Source organism: Melozone crissalis, unplaced genomic scaffold (genome assembly GCF_028551555.1).
Source record: "Melozone crissalis strain CALT ecotype California unplaced genomic scaffold, PUWL_Pcris_2 ptg000019l_1, whole genome shotgun sequence".
Classification (NCBI taxonomy): domain Eukaryota; kingdom Metazoa; phylum Chordata; class Aves; order Passeriformes; family Passerellidae; genus Melozone; species Melozone crissalis.
Genome location: NW_026535797.1, coordinates 5,865,917 through 5,886,512, shown reverse-complemented (window position 1 = coordinate 5,886,512; position 20,596 = coordinate 5,865,917). Strand labels below are relative to the sequence as shown.

The following is a 20,596-nucleotide window of genomic DNA, read 5'->3' as shown; positions in this document are numbered from 1 at the left end:
AAACTTGATGAAAAGGATAAGCAAATACCAAACCAGAACTGCTGCTGTGGATCAATGAGTGGCAAATTCTGTGCAGAGTATGGGATACATATGTCTGCTTGTTTAAAAATAAAATCTGCTCAATTTCTAGAAGGTTATGTTACTCCATGTGCTGAAATGCTGTAACAATCATTTGTCCTCTACCTTGAGGAAATAGATAACTGAAAAAGAGGCTGGGAAATGGAAAAAAAAAAAAAAAGAATAGAGGCATAAACATTTTTATCTAAACCAAAGCAAAAACTTTGGCTTCGGCACCACGATGCATCACCCCGTGACTGTTGGTAGATGGCAGCCTCTGTCCTTGCACACAGGGGCGCTGGAAAATCTTCCAGCTGCCTGCAAATGCTCTCACAGGCCTGTGTGCTCCCACCTGCTGATACCCAAGCTCAGCAGGAGGAGAAGGAATTTACCCGTTCGTAGCAATAAGTTTCAGAAGCAATCCCAAGCACAATCCAGCTTAGGGCTAATCATGAACGGGCTTTACTGCATGAATTAAGTGTCAGAACGTGGATTGAGGAGATAGCTGCTGTTAGGGTATGTTTCCAGCTGATAAGTATAGGTAAAAGCCTTTCTGACATCTGCTCCACCATGGGGTCCTACCCTTGGCTGTGCAGGCGGCCGTGCTGAGGCCGAGCGCTTTCTCTGGAGCCAGGATCAAACTGGGTGTGTTGCCGCTGTGTTTGGCTGGAGCTGTGCGAGCCCACCCTGCCGATGAGTCATCCTTGAGTGGCTCAGAATATCACACTGAGCCTCGCTGCTTCCCTGTTCCTATTACACTGATGCATTTGGGGCTCGCTCGGTGTTGGCGTTTCATTTACAAACCTCGCTTTTGCCATAAAGGAAAGATGGCTGCCAGCCCTGCTTTACCCTGATGTTCAGCACTTTTAGGTTTTTAGGAGCCTCTCCTGAATGGCTTCAGATGGAAATTTTAAAGCATGTTTTTAAAGCACCTTAGAAAGCACATTTTTCAGAATATGAAATATTTTTGGGTAGCCTCTCCTTTTTTATTTTTTTCCTTCCAATACTGGTTGCTTCTGCATATGATTCAGACTAAATTTTCCTTTTTCTTCTTCAAGTGTTGAATCAGGATATTCAGGCCAGCAAAACAGACCTGTATTCCTTCCCTGCATTCCTTCCCTGCCACCCTGTCTTTGAGTCCAGGTATTTCAGCACCATTTTACAAGAGTGAATAGAGTCAGATAAGCAGTGGAACAGATTTACAGGTCTCCTGTTTCCTTCTCCCTCACTCACAGACTGTTCCATTAAATCAGGTGCAGACATAGCCTGAAATTAAAGGACTGTGTCACCACAAGAGAAAATGGATATAAATAAATCTACCTCTTCCTAATTTTCTTTGTTGGTTTTGTGAACCAGTTGTTCCAGGTGACATGAGAATGAAGCTACTGACAGCTGTGAAGCAGTCATGAGGTAAGAGTCCAAATGCTGCAGTGGGTTCTGCAAAAGCCAACTGATGGACTTTGTGTGCAGTGGAAACACATGGGGGCCACATCCATGAAAGGGGCCATCCATCTCAGGCCTGTGTCATATACCAGGGGTTTAATCAGGCTTTAACAATGCAGTAGAAAAGAGAGATGCAGTGAGGACTAATGTGGAACTACACACTAATCACCTTGATTTTGCTTTTCAAAGTAGTGCTAGTGAGTGCTAGTGAGCACACCTCCTTCCATGTCCCAGTGCACCACAGTGAGTCAGATTTATTAGAAACAAGAGGGGGTTGTTAGTTAACATAATATTGAAAAAAACACCCCTCCATTGCTCTTCCCGATAGGCATGGAGTCAGAATCGCTGCCCTCCATGTAGATGTGTCAGTCAGACACACATTCATTGCAGACCCTCAGCAGCCCTGTAGCAGAGCTGAGCTGGAATAACACCCTGTGTCCCAGCACACTCACTGCTGTCCCTGCTCCCACAGGAGCTGGAATAACCCCTGTGTCCCAGCACACTTGCTGCTGGCTGGCTGTCCCTGCTCCTGGAGGAATAACCCATGTCCCTGCTCCTGCAGGAATAACCCATGTCCCTGTTCCTGGAGGAATAACCCGTGTCCCTGCTCCCGCAGGAGCTGGAATAACCCATGTCCCTGCTCCTGCAGGAATAACCCGTGTCCCTGCTCCCTCAGGAGCTGGCTGAGCGTGCCTCCCGTTGCCAGGATCGAGGAGCCAGAGGGAGCTGCGCCGCTCACGAACACTAGGTAGCTCCGTGGCATTTCCAAACTCCTGACAGATCTGTCGTAACTCGTTTGATAAATAGGTTTGCCCTTTCAGGCATTAAATATTTGAAACTATACAGGGCAACATCAGCACATTGGAGTCATGCTTTTGTGCCACAGGGCAACACTGTGGGTGACTCCACATATCTCGAGGTACATACAGATATGAGATAAGAGGAGCAGTACAGCTGTTGGATGCACGTGCTGATTTCCAGTGCAACTCATACTTGAGCTCTTCAAGACCTGCCCTCTCCATTCAGGCACCTCTATAAAAATAACTAACCAAACACAGTCAGTGCTCCCTGTGGAGTCTCCCATGAAGGTAAATCCCACTGACCAGTCTCATCCTGAGGCACAGCAGACACAGCAATATCCCAGTGCTGCTGCAGTGAGTGGTGCTTCACAAAGTGGGCACTTATACACGTACCTTCATTTGTCCTCTGGAGAGAGGAGTTGCTTGTGGCATTAAAAACATTCTGTATAGTAAAAGTTCTGTCTTCCACCGACCATCAGCCTTGTTGCGATGTTTGCATTGTCCTTATGATGATCATTAGTGGGAGGCTGGGCAGGGATGTGAAGTGCCCTTAGAACTGAGCATAATCTGGTCTGTTTACATCAGTGCTTGCACAGAAGAGTTCAAACAACAAGCAGGGCACATGCTCCTTAGGAGCCTCATCTCTGTGCTAAGGCTCTGGTTTCCAGGAAGCAATTTCTCCCTCAAGAATTATTTAATCAGAGAAAAATCTTCCGGTACTTACTGACACAACTGCTGCTGTATAGAACTTGTATTACAAAGAAAGGAACCACAGCATGGAATGGCTCTGAAAGCTGAATGATTTTTTGAAGCTACAGGAGAAAGGCTGTGGAATATTGTTCATAGCAGTGCCACCTGCTATGCAAAATAACTTTCAAAGGTCAAACCTTTGACACTTAATCAGGTACAAAAGGCATTTATTGTAGCAATTTTACCCGCAAGGTATTATTCATTAAATGCATTTCTCATCTATTTCCTATGTTCAGAAAATGTGTTCTAGGCAGTCTGCAAGCTCTGCTATTGCAGGCCATTTCTGTGTGGCTGTGGAAAGAAATAAATTGGTACAATAAAAATAAAAGAAGAAAAGAGTAGTGTCTATGCTCCACTTGCGAGAAGGCGCATGTTAATTTGATTTGCTTCATGTGGATTTAATCAATGCAAATATAGATGGAAGAAGAGTGTCAGTGGGAGTAATGGGTCGTTTTTATTTCTCTTTCATTGCTTGACCTGATGAATCGATCTACCCCGTTGCTAGGAAAATCAGAATCATGCTGACATGAGCATCTGTCCTATGTAGACAGGGGAGAGCTCATGTTGTAATCTAGCGCTTAAAATTCACAAACTTTCCACAAGTGGCTGATGTTTTTCACAGTTCCTTACAAGGGTGAAAACAATGGTGTGGGGGAGAGATGGGGTTCCCTCGGGTTCTTCTGTGGGGGCTTTTGAGATCCCGAGGAGAAGGGCGGGCGGCGGGAGACGTCTGCCGGGTGTCGGCGACCCCTTCCCACGAGCGTGGGCACCTGCGGGGGGTGACACGCACGAAGAGCCGGGCTGGGGAGCCCTGGGGACCGCGGGCAGGACAAGCGGAGCCCCGTACCGCGGGATGGAGCGCGGCACCAGGGCTGCGCCGGGGCCGGGACCGCGGGAGCCCCGAGCATCCCCGGCGGCGAACACCCATCCCCACGGCCCGGGACGCTCTGCCCGGCCCCTGTCCGTGCCCCTGCCCGCGCTCTCCCCCTCCCCGAGGCGCACAGTGGCCGTTCCTCCCTGCGGACCCTGCGCGGCTGCGGAACCGGCGCCAGGTGCGGCGGGGCCGCCCCAGGACTACACGTCCCGGCGTGCCCGGCCCGGCGGGGCCGGCGCCTGCGCGGGGCTGCGGGGCCGCTCCGCGGTGCCACACCCCCGGGGGAGGGAGGCAGGAGCGCCCGAGCCCTCAAACCACCGGGGGAGCCGGCGGGGCGGAGGATGGAGTAGCGGGGCGCGGCGGAGCCGGCAGTGCGGGGAGCGCCGCCTCCGCCCGGCAGCGCGGGGGAGCGGGCGGGCAGGCGGGCGGGGATGATGCGCGGGGGGACAGCGCGCTAGGGGCAGGAGGCGGGTGGTCGCCCGGAGACTCCGCACCTCGGAGTGACGTCCTGCTGCAGTGCCGCTGCCTGCGCTGCCCGAGCTCGTCAATGGAGCTGGAAAACATCGTTGCCAACACCGTTTTGCTGAAAGCCAGGGAAGGTGAGAGAGCGGCGGGAGGGGAGAGGGGGCTGGAGCATCCTTGTCGCAGTCGCCCCTCCGCGGAGCGATGCCCGCGGGATGCGGGCGGACGCTGGTGGGGATGCGCGCCGGTCCCGCCGGCGGCGGCTGTCGGGGTGCCATGTGGCTGTGCCGGCGTTGGAAACGGCTTGTTTGAGACGGAGCCCCGGCGAAAAGGAAAATACCGCTGTTTTTCCCTGTGCGCGGGGGTTTGGGAAAGGAAGTGAATGAGATTGCAGAGATTACAATATTCACCCATCTCTTCCTTCCCCCTTCCCGCCTCCCCCCCTCAAATCTGGTCCCACAGATTGTGCTATTTCAGCGTCTATTGTTAAAGGTCAGCTGCAGATGCATTCATTCAAAAGGGCTTAGCAAATCTGCAAATAGCTTTCCGCGCCGTGTGGTGAGACCGGCAGGATCGTATCGCTTCCCCGTACAGTCATTGCCTTATTCGGCGTTATTAGGTGAGATCATGTTGCTGCAAACATGCCCATTGTTGCGAGCGTGTTTGTCCCCGGCCGGAGCCGGCCGGAGGGGCTGGGGGCTGTGCCCTGTCCGCGGCTGGCGCGGGGGTCTCCGAGCGGGGTTTGTCCCCCGCGGCCGCCGCCGCGCTCGGGCAGCCCCGGGGATGCTCCGGGCGATGCCGGAGCCGCCGCCGCGGAGCCGCCGCTGCTCGGCGCGGGGCGCCCTCGGTTGCCCGGGGGCTCCCCCAGCATCCCCGTCCCGACCCCGAGGGCTCGCAGGAGCGAACCCCGACAGCCACCGGTGGATCGGGCTCCCGGCGCTTTCTTTCGCTCCGTGCGGAGCGGACGCGGTTTCCTCTCCCCGCGCCGGCGGAAATCCTCCCGCGGCCGCGGGGCGCTGCGCACGGCGGCGCCGGGCTCGGGGTCCCCGCGGAGCCCCGTCCGCCCGGAGCATCCCTCCGGCTGGAGCGGGAGCGCCGCGCACAAGCAACACGTCCTACGGCTGCGGCATCGCTGCCAAGACGCGATCGCCTTCTGTCTGCTCCAGCCCGTTTTTATGTTTATGTTTATTTACTTGCTTGCTGCTTAAAATAAGGCATTTTTCCAAGCCCTTGGTCAGAGTTTCTTCCCTGAGAGCACTTGCCGGAGCGTTTTTAGGTGCGGTGCAACCTGCAGCCTGCGCTCCACCGCCCGCCGGAGCGCTGGAGCTGCCTGCCCGCTTGGGTGGGCTTCAGCTCCGGCCGCTGCGAGCTGCAAGTAAAGCTGCGTTCATTTCCTAAGAGAGATCATTCAAATAGTCCGCCCCTGGAGCGACCCTTTTGCTGGGAAAATAACTCAAATTGTAGAATAGTGTTTATATAACTCACAGGCTGTTGAACTTTTGAGGCTTAGCTAAAGAGTAAAGTCCTGAGATCCTCCCAAAAAAGCTCTACAAATAATAATAAGGGCAAAGGTGTTCAGCAGATCAGTGAATTATAACTTTTTGACTTCTGATGGAGAGATTTTATTTTCTGTTGTCATTTTATATGTTGTTTAGGATGCAGTTGTTGCTACCAGTCATACAATACTGGTTTAGATTTCAGCAGACTTTAGGAATACTTTAAAGGACTGGTATTAATTACAGTTATTGTGTGTTGTTTACAGAGAGCTGATATTTTGCAAGTAATTTTTAAAGTGCCGCTCAGTTTTATGGTCCTTTTCTACCATTTTCAGGAAGATAGTTACAGTCATGTTGCTTTATTGTGTTAGAATTGCAATAAAGAAGCTGTTAGCTATAATCCCAATGGCAGAAATTTATCAAGATTTCCTCCAAACTACATTGCAAGTGTTCTTTAAACCACGTATGAATCTCTAACAACATTTTTGGAAGCCTGGTGCTAATTTATTTTAGAGCTTTTTTTTTTTTTTGGAGGGGATATGACATTTTTTCAAAGGAAGAACAAGGGCAAATGATGTACCTGACATCAGAACCACAAGTATTATTGCTGTATGAGATAGGTTGCCACACTTTAGTTATTGTTGCAGGCTGCTGTGGGTAAAGTTGTTTAAAATTTGCAGTGAGTAATGAAGGTGGCCTTTATTGCAGATGAAGGCAGACAACATATGCAAGACCAAGAGTAAAAGCAAGTTAATATATTGAAGATTATGGTATCTAAAAATAATTTTGTTCCAGGTTCTGCAGACTCCATCAACAGATTTAGCTGGGTGAAATGTGTAGCCTAAGCCAAGTATGTGCCTGTGTGTTTCCACTGGTGAAGTCAAAATCAAAAGCTGTGTTAGCTCAGTCACATGCTGGTTGGTGTCTGCAGTGTGGTCCTTAATGTTAGGAGGAGAAAAATGATGCAACCACTCTGCAAATGTCAGTAAAGGCAGAAGTTTTGTCAGAATTGCAAGGGGAGCACAAACCTACTCTCAGTAGCAAAGGGAATGTCAAGGAGGGGTTTAGGTAGAGCTGCAGTGTGAAATGCAGCAGCGAGGACATTTCAGGGAGTCAGAAGTAGGGCTGAGTGGCCACCACAAATGTTTCATAGCAAATATTGGTTTAAATTTTGCAACTCTTTTGCTCTGGCCTTGGTAGCTTTTTTTTTTTTCCCTGTAGGCCCTTGTCTAAGTTCCTTCACCCCAGATGTAAAGTGAGCTTTTTAGCTGAAATACCAGGGGGCAAGTTTTATAACTGCTACACAAATACTTGCACTTAAATCCTGATGATCACAATGAGAAGCACACCCAGAATTAACTGATGCCATGTGATACATGAGTAATCTTATTAGAGCAACAAAAAGAGTAAATGTGGTTCACATACAAAAATGCATTTCAGTGAATAATTTTGAGCAGAGAATAAATTTCAGGAAATTTTAATATTTTTGCAGAATATGAAGGTTTTTGACACAAAATTACACATAAGTTACTTGTTATACTCAGAAGTCTGTCAGTTTGAACACGCAAGAATGGAGATTTACTGCACTTGAAAGTCCATTCATTATTTATTAGGAGTAAATTTATGCTTTTTCTTCAGCTGTAATTTCTCATTTCTTGAATGCAAAGTCCCATTTCACAAATCACTAATCCCTTTTCAGGCTGAACAGAAAATACATCTGGTTTAATTATAGGAACCAAATAGGTATTTGGGAACTATCTAGCATTGCCTGGGGAGAAGAATAAGCTAAGAAGGGAAGGCAAGAAAGATGAGAGTCATAAAAAGAAAATCAAAACAATAACAATTGCAGTCATTTTGGGTTGAGTAAGAACCCCAGATTATGAGGTGATAAAACATTTATCTGGATCTTCATGGCATCATAGAATGGTTGGGTGGGAAGGGACCTTAAATCCCATCCAGTGCCATGGTCAGGGACACCTTCCACTGTCCCAGGCTGCTCCAAGCCCTGTCCCAGCTGGCCTTGGGCACTGCCAGGGATTGGGATCCACAGCTGCTCTGAGCACCCTGTGCCAGGGCCTCACCACCCTCCCAGGGAACAAGTCCTAATTCCCAATATCCCATCCAGCCCTGCCCTCTGGCAGCCTAAGCCATTTCACTGCCATCTCTTTCCATCAGCCTTCGTGTTCCTGAGTCTCAGCAGTGGTGGCTGAGGCTCAGAACCACCCAGCCATGAGTGAGCCCTGGAGATCCCCCAGCTGCCATCCAGGCTGGGCAGGGAGCCCCAGGGCACCTTCCAAATCTGTGATGTGACAGAGGCCATCATCAGAAACAAGGAGCCAGGAGAGACCAAGAACTGAGTCTCCCTGGCCTCAGAGGAATTGATATAATCCTAATCCAGAATTTCAGTTGTATCCACAGTCTTGAATCTACTCTTGCCTGTCAAAAGACAAGTCTTTCAAAGAGGCTGATAATTCAGCTACAGTCTTTGTAATAAAAAGAAACAACAGGGTCTGAAAACATGACCAAGGCATGGTGATTACCTGAATATTCTTCCTCATGAACTGTTCTTCCCAGCCATAAAATCAGCCCTCCCTGATGTTTCCTGCTGCTTTTGTGGGCATGAGCTACCTCAGATAACCCAAAACACATTTCAAAACAGAAATACAACTTGACTCGAAAATTGCAAAATCCTTAAAAAATTTGTGCAGACAATTCTCACCACTTTCAAGTTCTCATGATAACTCTGACTAATTTAGTCATTAGTTTTAAAGCAGCCACTTTGGAAGATGAACTGTGTTTTTTTGTCAAACCTAGAGTTTCTAAAGCGCAAAATTTACCATGTAAAAGGAAAAAAAAAATCTTCAACCACTGAAACGCAATGCAAATGTTTTTTTCCCTTTTTAGGTAGGCTGGAATTCTAAAATGAGCTTATTTGTGGCACCCAAGCAGAGCCTCCTATTGGCCTAGACAAAAGGGGAGACCTTTCATGCACTCAGAATTTTTTGATGTGTGCACACTGATGCCATATAACATGCAAAATGTTCAGAAATTGCTGTATTTTTAGCTTGCTTTTGCAGGATGATCACAGGAGAGATTTGTGTGTGTCCGTACTGGCAGAAGACTAGCAATAAATCCTAAACATGAAGCGTGGTTGCTTTCCAAGAACTTGGCTGAGGAGCAGTTGGAAAAAGGGCAGGAGAGCAATGAAAAGCATATTTTGAAGGAAAGAAGGTGGCTGTAGTGGCAGCCAAAACTCTATGGAGAATATGATTATTGCAACTTCATTAACCAGTGCACTGAATGCAGAGTCTAAGGTCCTGTCCTCCATCCCTTGAAGTAAACCCAACATTCCTTGTATGACAAGCATTGTGAGCAAAGGAAGCTTCCATGTGGTGTCTCAGTTTAGTTTTCTTTTTGGAGTTCAAGAGAAGCTCACCACTGTAATAACTTTCAAAAAAAAACTATTTCAAGAATGGAGTCAGCCATTGCTTCAGATGCAACAGGGTGCTTTCAAGCAGTAGTTTAAAAAAATTAGTGTCTTGGAACCATTTCTTCCTGGGGAAAAAAAGGTACCTGGAAGAGTCAAGACTATCTCATTATATTTTAATCAAGGAAATTCAGAAAAGAGGATTTTTCAGGCCTTTCTGAAAAGAATGTGCAAGTCTGAATCACGTCAAAGGTTCTTTTTAGAGAAGGTAATTAGTTCTGTAGCCACACCTGGCTTAGGACAAATGTGAGTGTGTAGAACTGGCTTGAAATATATTTCCTAGGTTGTTTTTTTTAACATTTTTCCATAGCAGGGCTGATGCAGAGCAAGGTGGAGCTGTATCTGTGTCCTTGGTGGACATTCTGGGGTTCTCCAGTCTGCAGACATGGGCAGCAGGGCTGGGGATGTGCAATGCTGGAGAAATCAAGAGCTCTTCCATCCAAACTTTTTCACCGCTCCTTCCTGTGTTGTTGGTGGAACTGTTATGGTCTGATTGCTATCTGTCTTGTTAGGTTTGTAGGCATTTAAAAATATTTAGTGGTGAGCCAGGTTATTAACACAGAGAACCTATTATGTAGTAAAACTTTTAGTACAAATGTTAACTGTGGAGGTTTGAGTAGAACTACTTACATCTGCTCCATTAATCTCATGGGATTGCTTTCCTCAAGTGCAAAATAATAAATCTAAGAAGAGATTGCCTGTCTCTGTTATCAGTGTGTTCTTTTTCTGAGAAGGTTTTAACTTAGTGTTGCTGAAATTATCCACTCAGAAAAGAATTTTCAGTACTTATACAAGACATTGACATAACTTTATGACACTTTTTTTGTCTTAGTTAAGAATACTCTGAGAACTTAGTCAAAAACACCCAAAAGAGGTGGTTTTAGTGATGCTCTGCTGAGTGTTGCCAGAGGAGCAGCATGAGGACCAAACCAACCCATGTGTTTTTGTGATAAACAGCTGCAGAATGAAAGTTTTAAACACAGTGATGCCCCAAGATGAGCCCTACCTGTCCAAGCCTTTGTCCCCAGTGAGTTGGGGTGGCATGAGCTGCCCCATTTTGAGGGAGAAAATGTTTAAAGAGAAATCCAGCAGCTCTGACTTTGCTGCTTTAGGCCCTGTGGGTATGTTACACCTGCTTGGTGGCTGATATTGCTTCCTTTTCCCTTTATACCTGTGGGCAGCACAATGTGTTACTCCTGGAAAAAAACACACAACAAAGACCCCACAATTGCATCCTGGCTTGGAAATGAGCTCCCTTTCCAGGTACTGCTGTGCCAGCTGAGAGCTGCCAGTGATCTCTTCCCAGCTCAGAGGATGGAGACCTGTGTGCTGAGGACTTGGGTGCTTGCAGGGAGGGGTCTGAAGCCCCAGCTGTGTAGTCAGACTTGCTGCAGATGTGTTCTGATCCCCACAAACCTCAAAACTGGCTGCTGGGATGGGGCAGGGTCCTCCTGCATGGGTAGAGACATCAGTTGTGGTTTTGTTGTTCAGCTGACTGATTCTTCTCCCGCGCTGGTTTTCTGCCACTGTTACTCTGTGGATGACTTCTGGTTTGTATGGACCCAGGGAAAGCTACAATATCACATCAGGATCCATATTGTTACACTGAAAAACTTTAAAAGCAGATTGCTTTATCAAAGCAGTTACTGTGCTTATGTAAAAATCCAACCAAATAAACACAGGACAGAAAACTGGGAGTTAGGGATTTAACTCATGCTCATCTGAGATCTTCCCCTGCATCTTTATTTTGAAAATATTCTGTGTGCTGTATGACTTTTTTGTGTGGCAGAGGGGAAGAAAATAATTGGTTACCCCCTATTTTTACTGGCATGTAATCTAAACAATAACAAGATGATATAATCCTAATATTTCTTTAAGACCACAGGATGTGAAATTAAATTAAAAGGCCAGGAAAATAAAGAACCCTGCAGTTTGATTACACTCAGCTGGATTATCTTTGTAATTATTTTCCTTGGAAGATTTAAAAATGCGTACGGCTTTGTGAAAAAGATTAAGTCGGGAAACCAAAATTAAAGTAAACAATCTAAAGAAAATATTGCAAAGATGATGGGTATTTTACTTAATTAAAAAAATGCACCAAGTTGCCTGTTAAAAATGAAAGGATGGAACAAAACACAGGTGTGGAGGAAGATGGATGAGGCTGTTCCACTGGCTCAGCTGCTTCTAGCTCATATAATGTCCTTTCAGACATAGTAAAAACTGTCAAAAGCAATTATTTAGGTAAGAAGGGCAGGCCGAAAGGAGCAGAATTACACACAGGTACTCGAGCCTCAATTCAGACCTGGGAGCAAATAATACCAATAGTGAAGGCTGTCTGTGTTCCAGCATGAGAATAGTTATTCACAGAGAAGTTTCTGGTGGTACAGCCAAGGCTGAAAAATGTCTCTATCCATCATTTCCAGCACCTAGGGATGTGTTTGCTATGCATGAGTAGTCCCATGGACTTCATGGGCTCTGCTGGCTGCTTGGAAATGCAGCTTGTTTGTGCTCAGGGATCAGCCAGCTCTCACTGCAGCAGAGCTGTTCCAGGCAGTAAAACCACATGGATGGAGCTAAGGGGAAACTGCTGGAAGCCACTGGGAAAGGGCTGCTACGTCATCCTGTCCCTGGTCTGCCATGTACTTGTTAAGGTATGAAACATTTTGGTGTAAAAATGACTCCATTTATGGGTCTGTCTATCTAGATTTTTTTTTTTAATGAGCCCAAGAAATCTTGGTTATATTTTTTTTCTTACTCCCATCTCCTTCACTCATGCAATCCCTTTTGTACAGTTTTCCTTTTTCCAGGTACTTTCTGTTCCTCCCCAGTTACAGTCTTTGCCAAGTTGAGCAGGATTTGTTCTTTCCTTCTCCCAGCCTGTCAGCTTGGATGGCCCAGCCCGGATTTTGTGCATTCAGCCCTGGAGTTCCCTGCTGGTGGTGGCTTCCTTGGCCATGCAGGGAGGCTGAACCTGCTCCTCACCCTGCCCCTCCTCAAAACCAGCCAGGACAGCTCCTGTGGTGGGGACAGGCCCTGGGGAAAGGGCAGGGCCCCCAGGGTGTTTCATCAGGGTATTTCTGAGCAGTTTCTGCCGCTGAGGTTGCTGGTGGAGCTCCCTGTTGTCCCCAAGATGCCGGAGGGGCGGTGAATAAGCTGGAGCAGCTATTTTTTGCCTTGCTGGAGTATTCTCTTGGGTCCCATTGAATGCATGATTTCACTATGAGCCTGGCTTTTCCTGGTAGGCTGAGGTTATGTTGCAAGTTCTAGAAGTTACCGTATTTTTCATACAAAACCTCTTTTGCTTCACTACTCAAAGAGACAATCTTTACCTTGTGTGCGTGTGGAGGATGATGACTTTTTGGATGCTGTTTGCTGGTTCCCAGTGCTCCTGAAGCCATCCCTTTTTCCTAGCATCATTCTCCCACTGAATAAATTGGGATGATTTTATTTTCTCTCCCTGTTGGAATAGTCCAAATTTTTCTAGACCAAAATTCCCATATTTTGTTCTTCCCACTTCTCTGTCTAGTTTATTTTCCCTGTCTTCTGACACCACCTTTGAATTTGAGAAGTCTTTGATGTACTGTTTAAAACACATTTAATTAGTTTGGATTAAATGTCAGTTTCCTGGCCACATGTAAGGCTTTATGTATTTACACACTCCTATTATCCTTGGTTGCTCTTTGGTCAGTGTTTAGTCTGTGTGACAAGGCTCCTGTCTAAAATTACTGAAACTCTTCTTTTTTTCCTCTCCATGCATGTGTTAGGAGAGACCTTCTTGGCTCTATAGGAAGTCTTTATTTACAATGAAAGCTTTAAAAACTGCCTGCCTCAAAGTTGTCCCTCAATTTTATCTTGTGTGTCCCAGGAAAGGCCCTACCTGCCAGGAGAAATTCTGTAACATTACAGTGGTGTTCACTTAGCAGCACTTGCAGAAGGCACTGATGGAAGATCTCTTGTGTGATAAAAAAAAAATGGTTAAAAAAGGAGAGAAATGCAGCTGGAAGAAGAGGAGATTCAGAAACAAAGGGAAGATGTCAGTGATGCCAAGTGACAACAGCACCAGTGAGTCCTCCGTGACACTTCCGTCAAAATATTCCTGTAGGCAGTGCAGGGGAACTGACACCTTCAACAAGCTGATGAGTTGGAAAGAATGGATGCCAGGCTAAATCATCATTTAGCCAAGGTTGCCAGAATCTCTGTGGAAGATGTAGATATGTGTAGATACATATTCATTCATACTGGTGTTGTTTCATGCTTGTCCTTAGCTTTCTGCTGATTTCATCTTCCTCTTCCCCCTTAGCTTAGGTCTTGTTTCTTCCTGGGGATGAAGGTTATGTTGGTAATCTCTTTCAGCCAATGTTCTCTCTTCCATCTTCTTCAGTTTTGGTTGTTAGAGATGCAGTTTCTTTATTTTCCCAGTGTTCAGGGGACACACTAAAACCTCTCTATGAAGGAGGAGAGGTTTTATTGGAAAGAACTCTGGAAATCAATAGGGTTGCCTTTTGTGGGGGTGATCTTGCTACTTGCACAGCAGACCTTTCTCCTGCAGCAATCAGTGGAACAACCTACTTTTCTTTTGTTGCACAAAAATGCAACTGCTCACCATGCAAGCTTTGCAGAGGAGATTTTACTTGGCTATCACTTATGGAAAATTAAAGGGAATCTAGACACTCATCCTTAATCTTACTATGAGAGGAAGGATGGTTGCCCAGTGCAACATTTGGAAGCTGTGAAAAAGCTTACAAGTACAGAAGTTTGGATTAATCTATGAATAACCCCTTTCTATTTCCCTCCTTATTCCACATCTACATTCCATCTTTGCATCATGGTTTTGTGTTTTCTGAGGATGCCAAATTACAAATCATACATTGAGTGAGAATTCCTCGCGAAGCACACATCTGGGAAAGTTTGTGCTTTGTTTATTTCAGCAGCAGCAGAGTTTTGGGAAGAGCTATGCAGATGATTTACATGTGATGTGAGGTTCTCTCAGGGTTACCTTACACCTGTCCTGGTAGCTTTGTGTGTTTAGTGTGCATCTCCTTTCACTCTTTGCTGGGTGACAGACAGAAATGGTTCAGGAATGAAAAAAAACCCTCAAAACTTTAGCACTCTGGTTTGGAGAGCTGGTGATAGAGCAGAAAAGCATTTGAAGTAAATCTCCTTCTTGTCACATGTCACTGATGGACACTGAACAGCAGCAGGTGGCTGGAAAGGCTGGGATATCACAATCCCTCCTCAGGCTGATTTCTTCAGCCTCTCATCCAAGGGATTTACTGAGCAAAAGGGACCCTGTGGGACTTAACTATCCTTTGGGAATTTATTTAATCCATTTTTGGATCACATTTCTGCTTTTGGCCTGAGCAGCTTTCTGTGGTGATGAGTTCCATCATGTAAGAAAAGCATGCAAGCTTCCCCACATGTGTCCTTCATGAGGGACTTGGTCAATGCATGACTTATGTTTTGGCAGCCTCAGAAAGCAGCCATTGTGAACACGTGGAAGTGTCTTGGAGGGGGAAGAAAGGGAATTATCCACAAATCAGTCAAATATTTCTGGGTTTTTGCTGTGTTGGTTTGGTTTTAACTTTTTTTTTTTTTTAACATGTTGATTTCATTGCTTCTGTGATTTATATTTGGCCATCCATGATTTTATAACCTTTTATCATGTCCTCTTATAAATAATGTATCTCCATGCTGAAAGGTCCAAGTCTGTCATCTGTGACCCTCTGCATCTTCTAATTCTGTGTCCTTTTTTTGAATTGGGTGACCAAAACTACCTGGCACTGGTGTGCACTGTGGGCAGTGGCACAGTGATACTGACCACTTTGCACTTTCTTCTTGTCACCATTTTTAGTTGATGTTTGTTTATGTTTTTTCCCCACTGCCACAAGTATTCATTGCTAGGCCTATTGATGGTGACCTCAGAAATCTGTCTCCTGAGCTGCAATGTTTAATTTGGAGCTCATTGTTTGGTGGATATAGCAAGGTTATTTTCTTCCATGAGCAGTACTGTGCTGACACAGAATATAGCTTTTTTTTTTTCCTCCTAATTTTTAAGTGATTTAGTACTGCAAAATGCTCCTGCAATTCTTTGCAGGCTGTTTTTGTTACAACTGTCCTGAAGAAATTCATCTTGGCAGCAGGTGCCATCTTGTTATTTATCTCTTTTCCAGACCATTTATAAATACACTGAATAGTCTGTGTGGCACCCTGTGAGCAGCCCTGCTCCACTGTCAAATTCTTATCCCTGATTTTCCATCTTGTCAACTGCTACTGGCTCACAGCAGGGCCCCCTCTCCAGAAACTGTTTAGTTTCTTAGGAATTGTTGGGGAAGGTCACTGCCAAGAAAATCACTGCTCAAAAGTGTCAAAATCCACCTGCCCAGGCAGCTGTGAGTACAGCCAACTTCTTCCAGAGGTGGGGAGGAAAAGGGAATGAGAAATGTAGGAATTTGCCAGCTGATGGCAGTGTTTGAAGGAGCCATTCCTGAGACAACTGAAGATTGGCAAAGAAATGAGGGTTGCACCAAGGGCTGAGGGACAAGGTCCCAGGTGAGCACTTGAAATGGGCACTGTGAAATGCACCCATCACATCTCAGAGCCTGGTGTGAGGCCAGTGGTCACCCCTGATGCCCCAGAGGAGTGTGATACCTGCCAGTGGGCCACTGGCCACAACACACTGAAAAATGAACCCCCAAACTCTTCCAATCATGGGAACAGAAAAAAAAAAGAAAATGAAAGGTGTTTTCAGGTAATTAATTTTTAGGATCTGTACACTAAATACTTGTCTCTGTCCATGCATGCGTGCACAGGATCAACCTCTTCCATCAGACAGCCTAATCCAAAACCTCTGGCAGGTCTCAGGACATTTGTTATTCTGGCTCATGCAGACCTCCAGCTGCAGAATGTTTATTTGGCTGTGAAAAGTCTATGAAGTAACAATCTTTGATGGATTCAGCATATTGTTTTCTCTTCCTTTTTTGGGATGCTGTTTGCCTCCAGCTCTCCTGGGGAACACAGCTCTCTTTTCTGTGTATCATAAATACCAGAGGCCACGAAGGGCTGCGGAGGTGGCACAGGTAGGAGCCTGCACTGCACGGAGCTTGCCTAAAAGTAATGCTGTAATCTGAGTGCACAACAAGTTAATGTTTAACCTTGCCAGAATTTCAGGTTGCTAATAATTTATCCTTGCTTATTAGCAGCTTATGGCTTGAATAATACCACGACACTGGGATTGCTGGTGGAGGCAAGTGAAGGAAGTAAACTCTGGCTCGTCAGCGTACTTGGGAAAGCAGATAGGGAAATTTATTATTTATTGAGTGACCTCTCCAAGACCTCTGTGTGCTGGTTGATAGAAGCAAACTGGTAATTGCAAAGAGTGAAATAAGTAGGAGGCAGCTTTTAAAAACTTATGGGCGTGTTGTGGAAATGATGCTTCCAAGATGAAGCTCAAGTCTTTATGTTACAAATCTTTTTCAAAGGGATGGTTGGAATATATTTTAAAGCAAACGTTTACCAGCTGTGTAAAGGCATGAAACTTGTTTAGAAGCCCAGAAATATTTTTCAAGGTGAGGACAGAGCATGCTTTTGTTCAGAGTCCCTGGCCTAAATTTTAAGAAATACTTAGGGATTAAAAAAAAAAATTCAGCTTTTAGATACAATGAGCTGAGAAGAAATTAAAATAGGGAATCAACTACTGGATATTAAACTCTGTTAAAATGTGCATTCTGTGCAGGGAAGAGGTAAATGTGAGAGGTCTGGCATGTTTCTAGGGCCAGATACCAAAGAGGGCAGGCAGCAAAGTTTTGACCTCTGCCCTTTGTTCATCTCTGTGCTCGCTGTTATCGCTCAGATCCTGGGATGCCACATCCCATCTGAAAGGGGGAATGCAGAAATGCTGCCTGTGAGAACCTGCCAGTGCAGGTGCCAGCTGAAGATGCCATTTTATAAACACTGAAGAAGGTAATAAGCTTCAGATGTGAATAGTCCCATAAGGTGAACAATTTGTTGACAGAGGCAATTTGAGCAGTTGCTCATCAGTGAAATTCTTTACATTCCTGGCTCTTGCCTTGTATGAAAAAACCCACATTTTGTATAAGTTCTTGGAGGGCCTGATGCCTAATTCCACCAGATAATTGTGGGAAGACTGGTTTTTAAGGAGGTTTTGCTTGTTTCATTAAAAAGGGGATGAGGTTTGCAGGTGCTTTGCTAACATAGATATGCACTATTACTGTTATCTTTTCATCTGGACTGATTGCAAATCACAGTGACTGCATTTGGAAAAACACAAACAAGTGATGTATTAACTCCTCTAATATCTCATTGCAGATGGAGTTTCTTTTGACCTTAGTAGATGATGTTCAGCTGGAGGATGAAGCTAAGTTTTAGGATTGCAAAGTTTTGCACAGGAATGAATTTTGCTTTTTATAAATCTTACTGTTTTCCATCAGGGAGGGGGCAGAGGGAGAGAAATAGCTTGACAGGAATCAGTTGTTTTGATTTTAGATAATGTGAGGAAATGGTATCTTCCAATAAATACAGATTTTATTAAAGTTGAATACTGTGACAAATAGTTTAGACTTAGAACATCAGATTTGGTATGTAAGCAGAGCAACTCCACTGAGATTTGAGAGCATTGCTAAGATTAATGAAATATACTTTGTAAAGAAGGGCAGTGATTCACTGAGTAAAAATAGGCAGCATCTTAAAGACCTTGTAAACACAGCTATTAATTTTACAACTAGAATCTTACACTCTTTGTCTTAGTCTGAGAATAATGCCACTGCGTTCCCTGACACTGTTCAGTGGGTGCAAATTCAGCTCTTAAATAGATTTTAAAACAGATTCTGACAGTGGCCACAGTTGCATTTTTGTTTGCATGCTCTGTCCATGCTTTGGAACAGCTTCATGGTACTTCTGCTGTATAAAATATTAATCTCTTCCCTCTTAAGCCATCACCCACACCACAAATCCTGCTTGATACACTTGCTGCAGCCAGGAATGACAATACAAAAGGAGCCACAACTGGCATTTCCCTACTTTTCTACCTACTTATTTCAGGATTTAGCAGTCTATAAAGTACTCCTTGGCGTGAGGCTCTAAGTCCCCCCCATTTCTGATTATGCTTTATGCTTAGTTTGATGCCATAGTTCATGTTTGATTTGAGGGAAGGGGAATCTCTTCCCCCTTCTCTTCCTCAGGTCTTGTAATTTTCATTCATTCTTTTCAGTATGAGAGAGAAGCTTTCTTTAGCTTGACACACCTTTGTGTTGATCTTTCCAACAGCTCCTGTCTTGATCTTCTACATGAGGTGTATATTTGTTTTCTTTTCTTTCAAAAGAAGGAAGCCTCAAAATTTGGGCAGGAGGCAAAGGCTCAATTCAAGCTCAATTATATTATTTCTTTTTTAATGGAACATGGCAAAGTCACCATAATTTTCCATTGAACCCACTGGCCATGAGTGTCTTTTTTTTTTTTTTTTTTTTCTTCTAAGCTAAAAAGCATAAGGAAGCATATTTGGTGCCAATTCTTTTAACTTTTGAGAAATAAGCCAAAGGCTCAGCTTACTGCTTATGCAGGAATATTAACAATCACTTTATATCAATGGGGTAAGCACAGAGATCACAAATAAAATTTACTGAACTCTGTGAATTCTGTAGGGTTTTAAAAATTTCTCCTCACCATTGCGATTTACTGTTTTTACCATTCTTGCAAGGTCCTGAACTTCTGTTTTTTAGACTAAAAGCAAGAATCCAGTAATTCATCTCCATGAAAAAACAGTAACCTGCCTATGGGACGAATCAATCCAGTTGATCAGACTGGTATTTGGATATTTTAAATCAAATGCTTAGGCTTTCATGTCAATCTATAACTACTGGCACAGACCTCAGTGTAATTTGTGCCCTGACTCCACCTTGTTTTTAGCAGTGGAGGAGTGTTATTTGACAAGCAGCTCCTTTCCCGGCCAGGGTAACCCACAAACCAACCACTACAACGTGGTGGGAAGTGATGGGATGTGATCTGTGGTGGTGAACACACTCATTTGTAAATGTTCCTGTCTGTGGCCATCTACCTCTGCCTGTCCTCTCACTGCACATGCTTTTCATGAAGAAACAACAGTACTTTTTGGGTAAGGTGCAGATCCCTTAGAGGATGCTGTAGCTGGCCCTTTGAGTGGTGGGAATTCCTTTCCCTCTGCTGCATCCCAGCTGTGCAGTGCCCTGGGGCTCAGCCCCCTCCCCTGTCTGCATGGGAAGGGCTCAGGCTGTGGCCCCTTCATCCAGCCCCTGGGAGCAAGAAATTCCAGTCCTGGGAGACATATCAGGGACTCACAGCTGTTTAAGAGGGGTCTGGGATCAGTTAGAAAGTGAGCAATTTTTCTAAGTGTGAGTAAATCCTGCACCTGGAAAGAGGAAAGGACTCGGGAGACTGAAACTGGAGAGGAGCAGGCCACCAAGCACCACTCACAGTTGTGTATCCCAGCACTGGCATTGAAGATTTTTTTTTCCTGCCTTTTAAGTTGTGGTGGATGAGGCTGGAGAACAGGAGAATGGTTTCTACCACCAGTTAACTTCGTGCATCTGAGTCAACTGTTTAATCCTTCATGGTCAAAATCTCTTCTGCAACCGACCTGGGTTCTGTAAAGCAGCTGAACTTAAGGCTCTAATAAAGGAATATTAATTCAGGTGTATCTATTCCATGGAAAACAGAGTATGCAATGATGTTCCCTTCTGCTGTGGAGCAGCATGTGGTTTTTATTTTCTGTGCATAAATCAGCATATTTTATTTGTTTTGTAGTAATTTGTAATGCATGGATCAGTGTATTCTACAGGAATTTACACTACTTATTCAGGAATGATCCCCTGTTTAATTATTAGGGCTAATTTTTCAACCTGGCTCTTCCATTAGCTGTGCCATGTAAGCAAATTTTAAAAAATGCATGTCATCATTAATTATCTTATAGAGGAGTCATGAGTAATGCCACTCTGATGTCTGAGCAGATCAAGGAACATTCCTGTAGCTGACACCCTGGGAACTTCCCCTTTGAAGTCACTGTAGACTTTGGCTGATTGAAAACCTCAGGACTATGTCCAGGTTGGTCCTTCTTCTCAAGTTAAACCAGGCAAATTCTTTCTGCTTCTTCATGACATTTTTTTGAGATAACTGCATATCATGTTCTTCCTGAGACACTGAAACCAAGCATACCTCACATTTTCTTAAGTATCTGTAT

The 20,596-nt window shown here is 45.0% G+C and overlaps 1 protein-coding gene across 1 annotated transcript in view; it reads left to right on the top strand.

Annotated features, from left to right (window-relative positions):
• The first annotated feature begins 4,385 nt into the window (after positions 1 to 4,385).
• Positions 4,386 to 20,596, top strand: part of GRK5 (G protein-coupled receptor kinase 5) — a 151,394-nt gene continuing 135,183 nt past the window's right edge. The window contains exon 1 of the mRNA XM_054276544.1: positions 4,386 to 4,523. Within this exon, the coding sequence (XP_054132519.1) occupies positions 4,472 to 4,523 (52 nt within the window). The 5' untranslated portion in view covers positions 4,386 to 4,471. The remainder of the gene's footprint in view (positions 4,524 to 20,596) is intronic.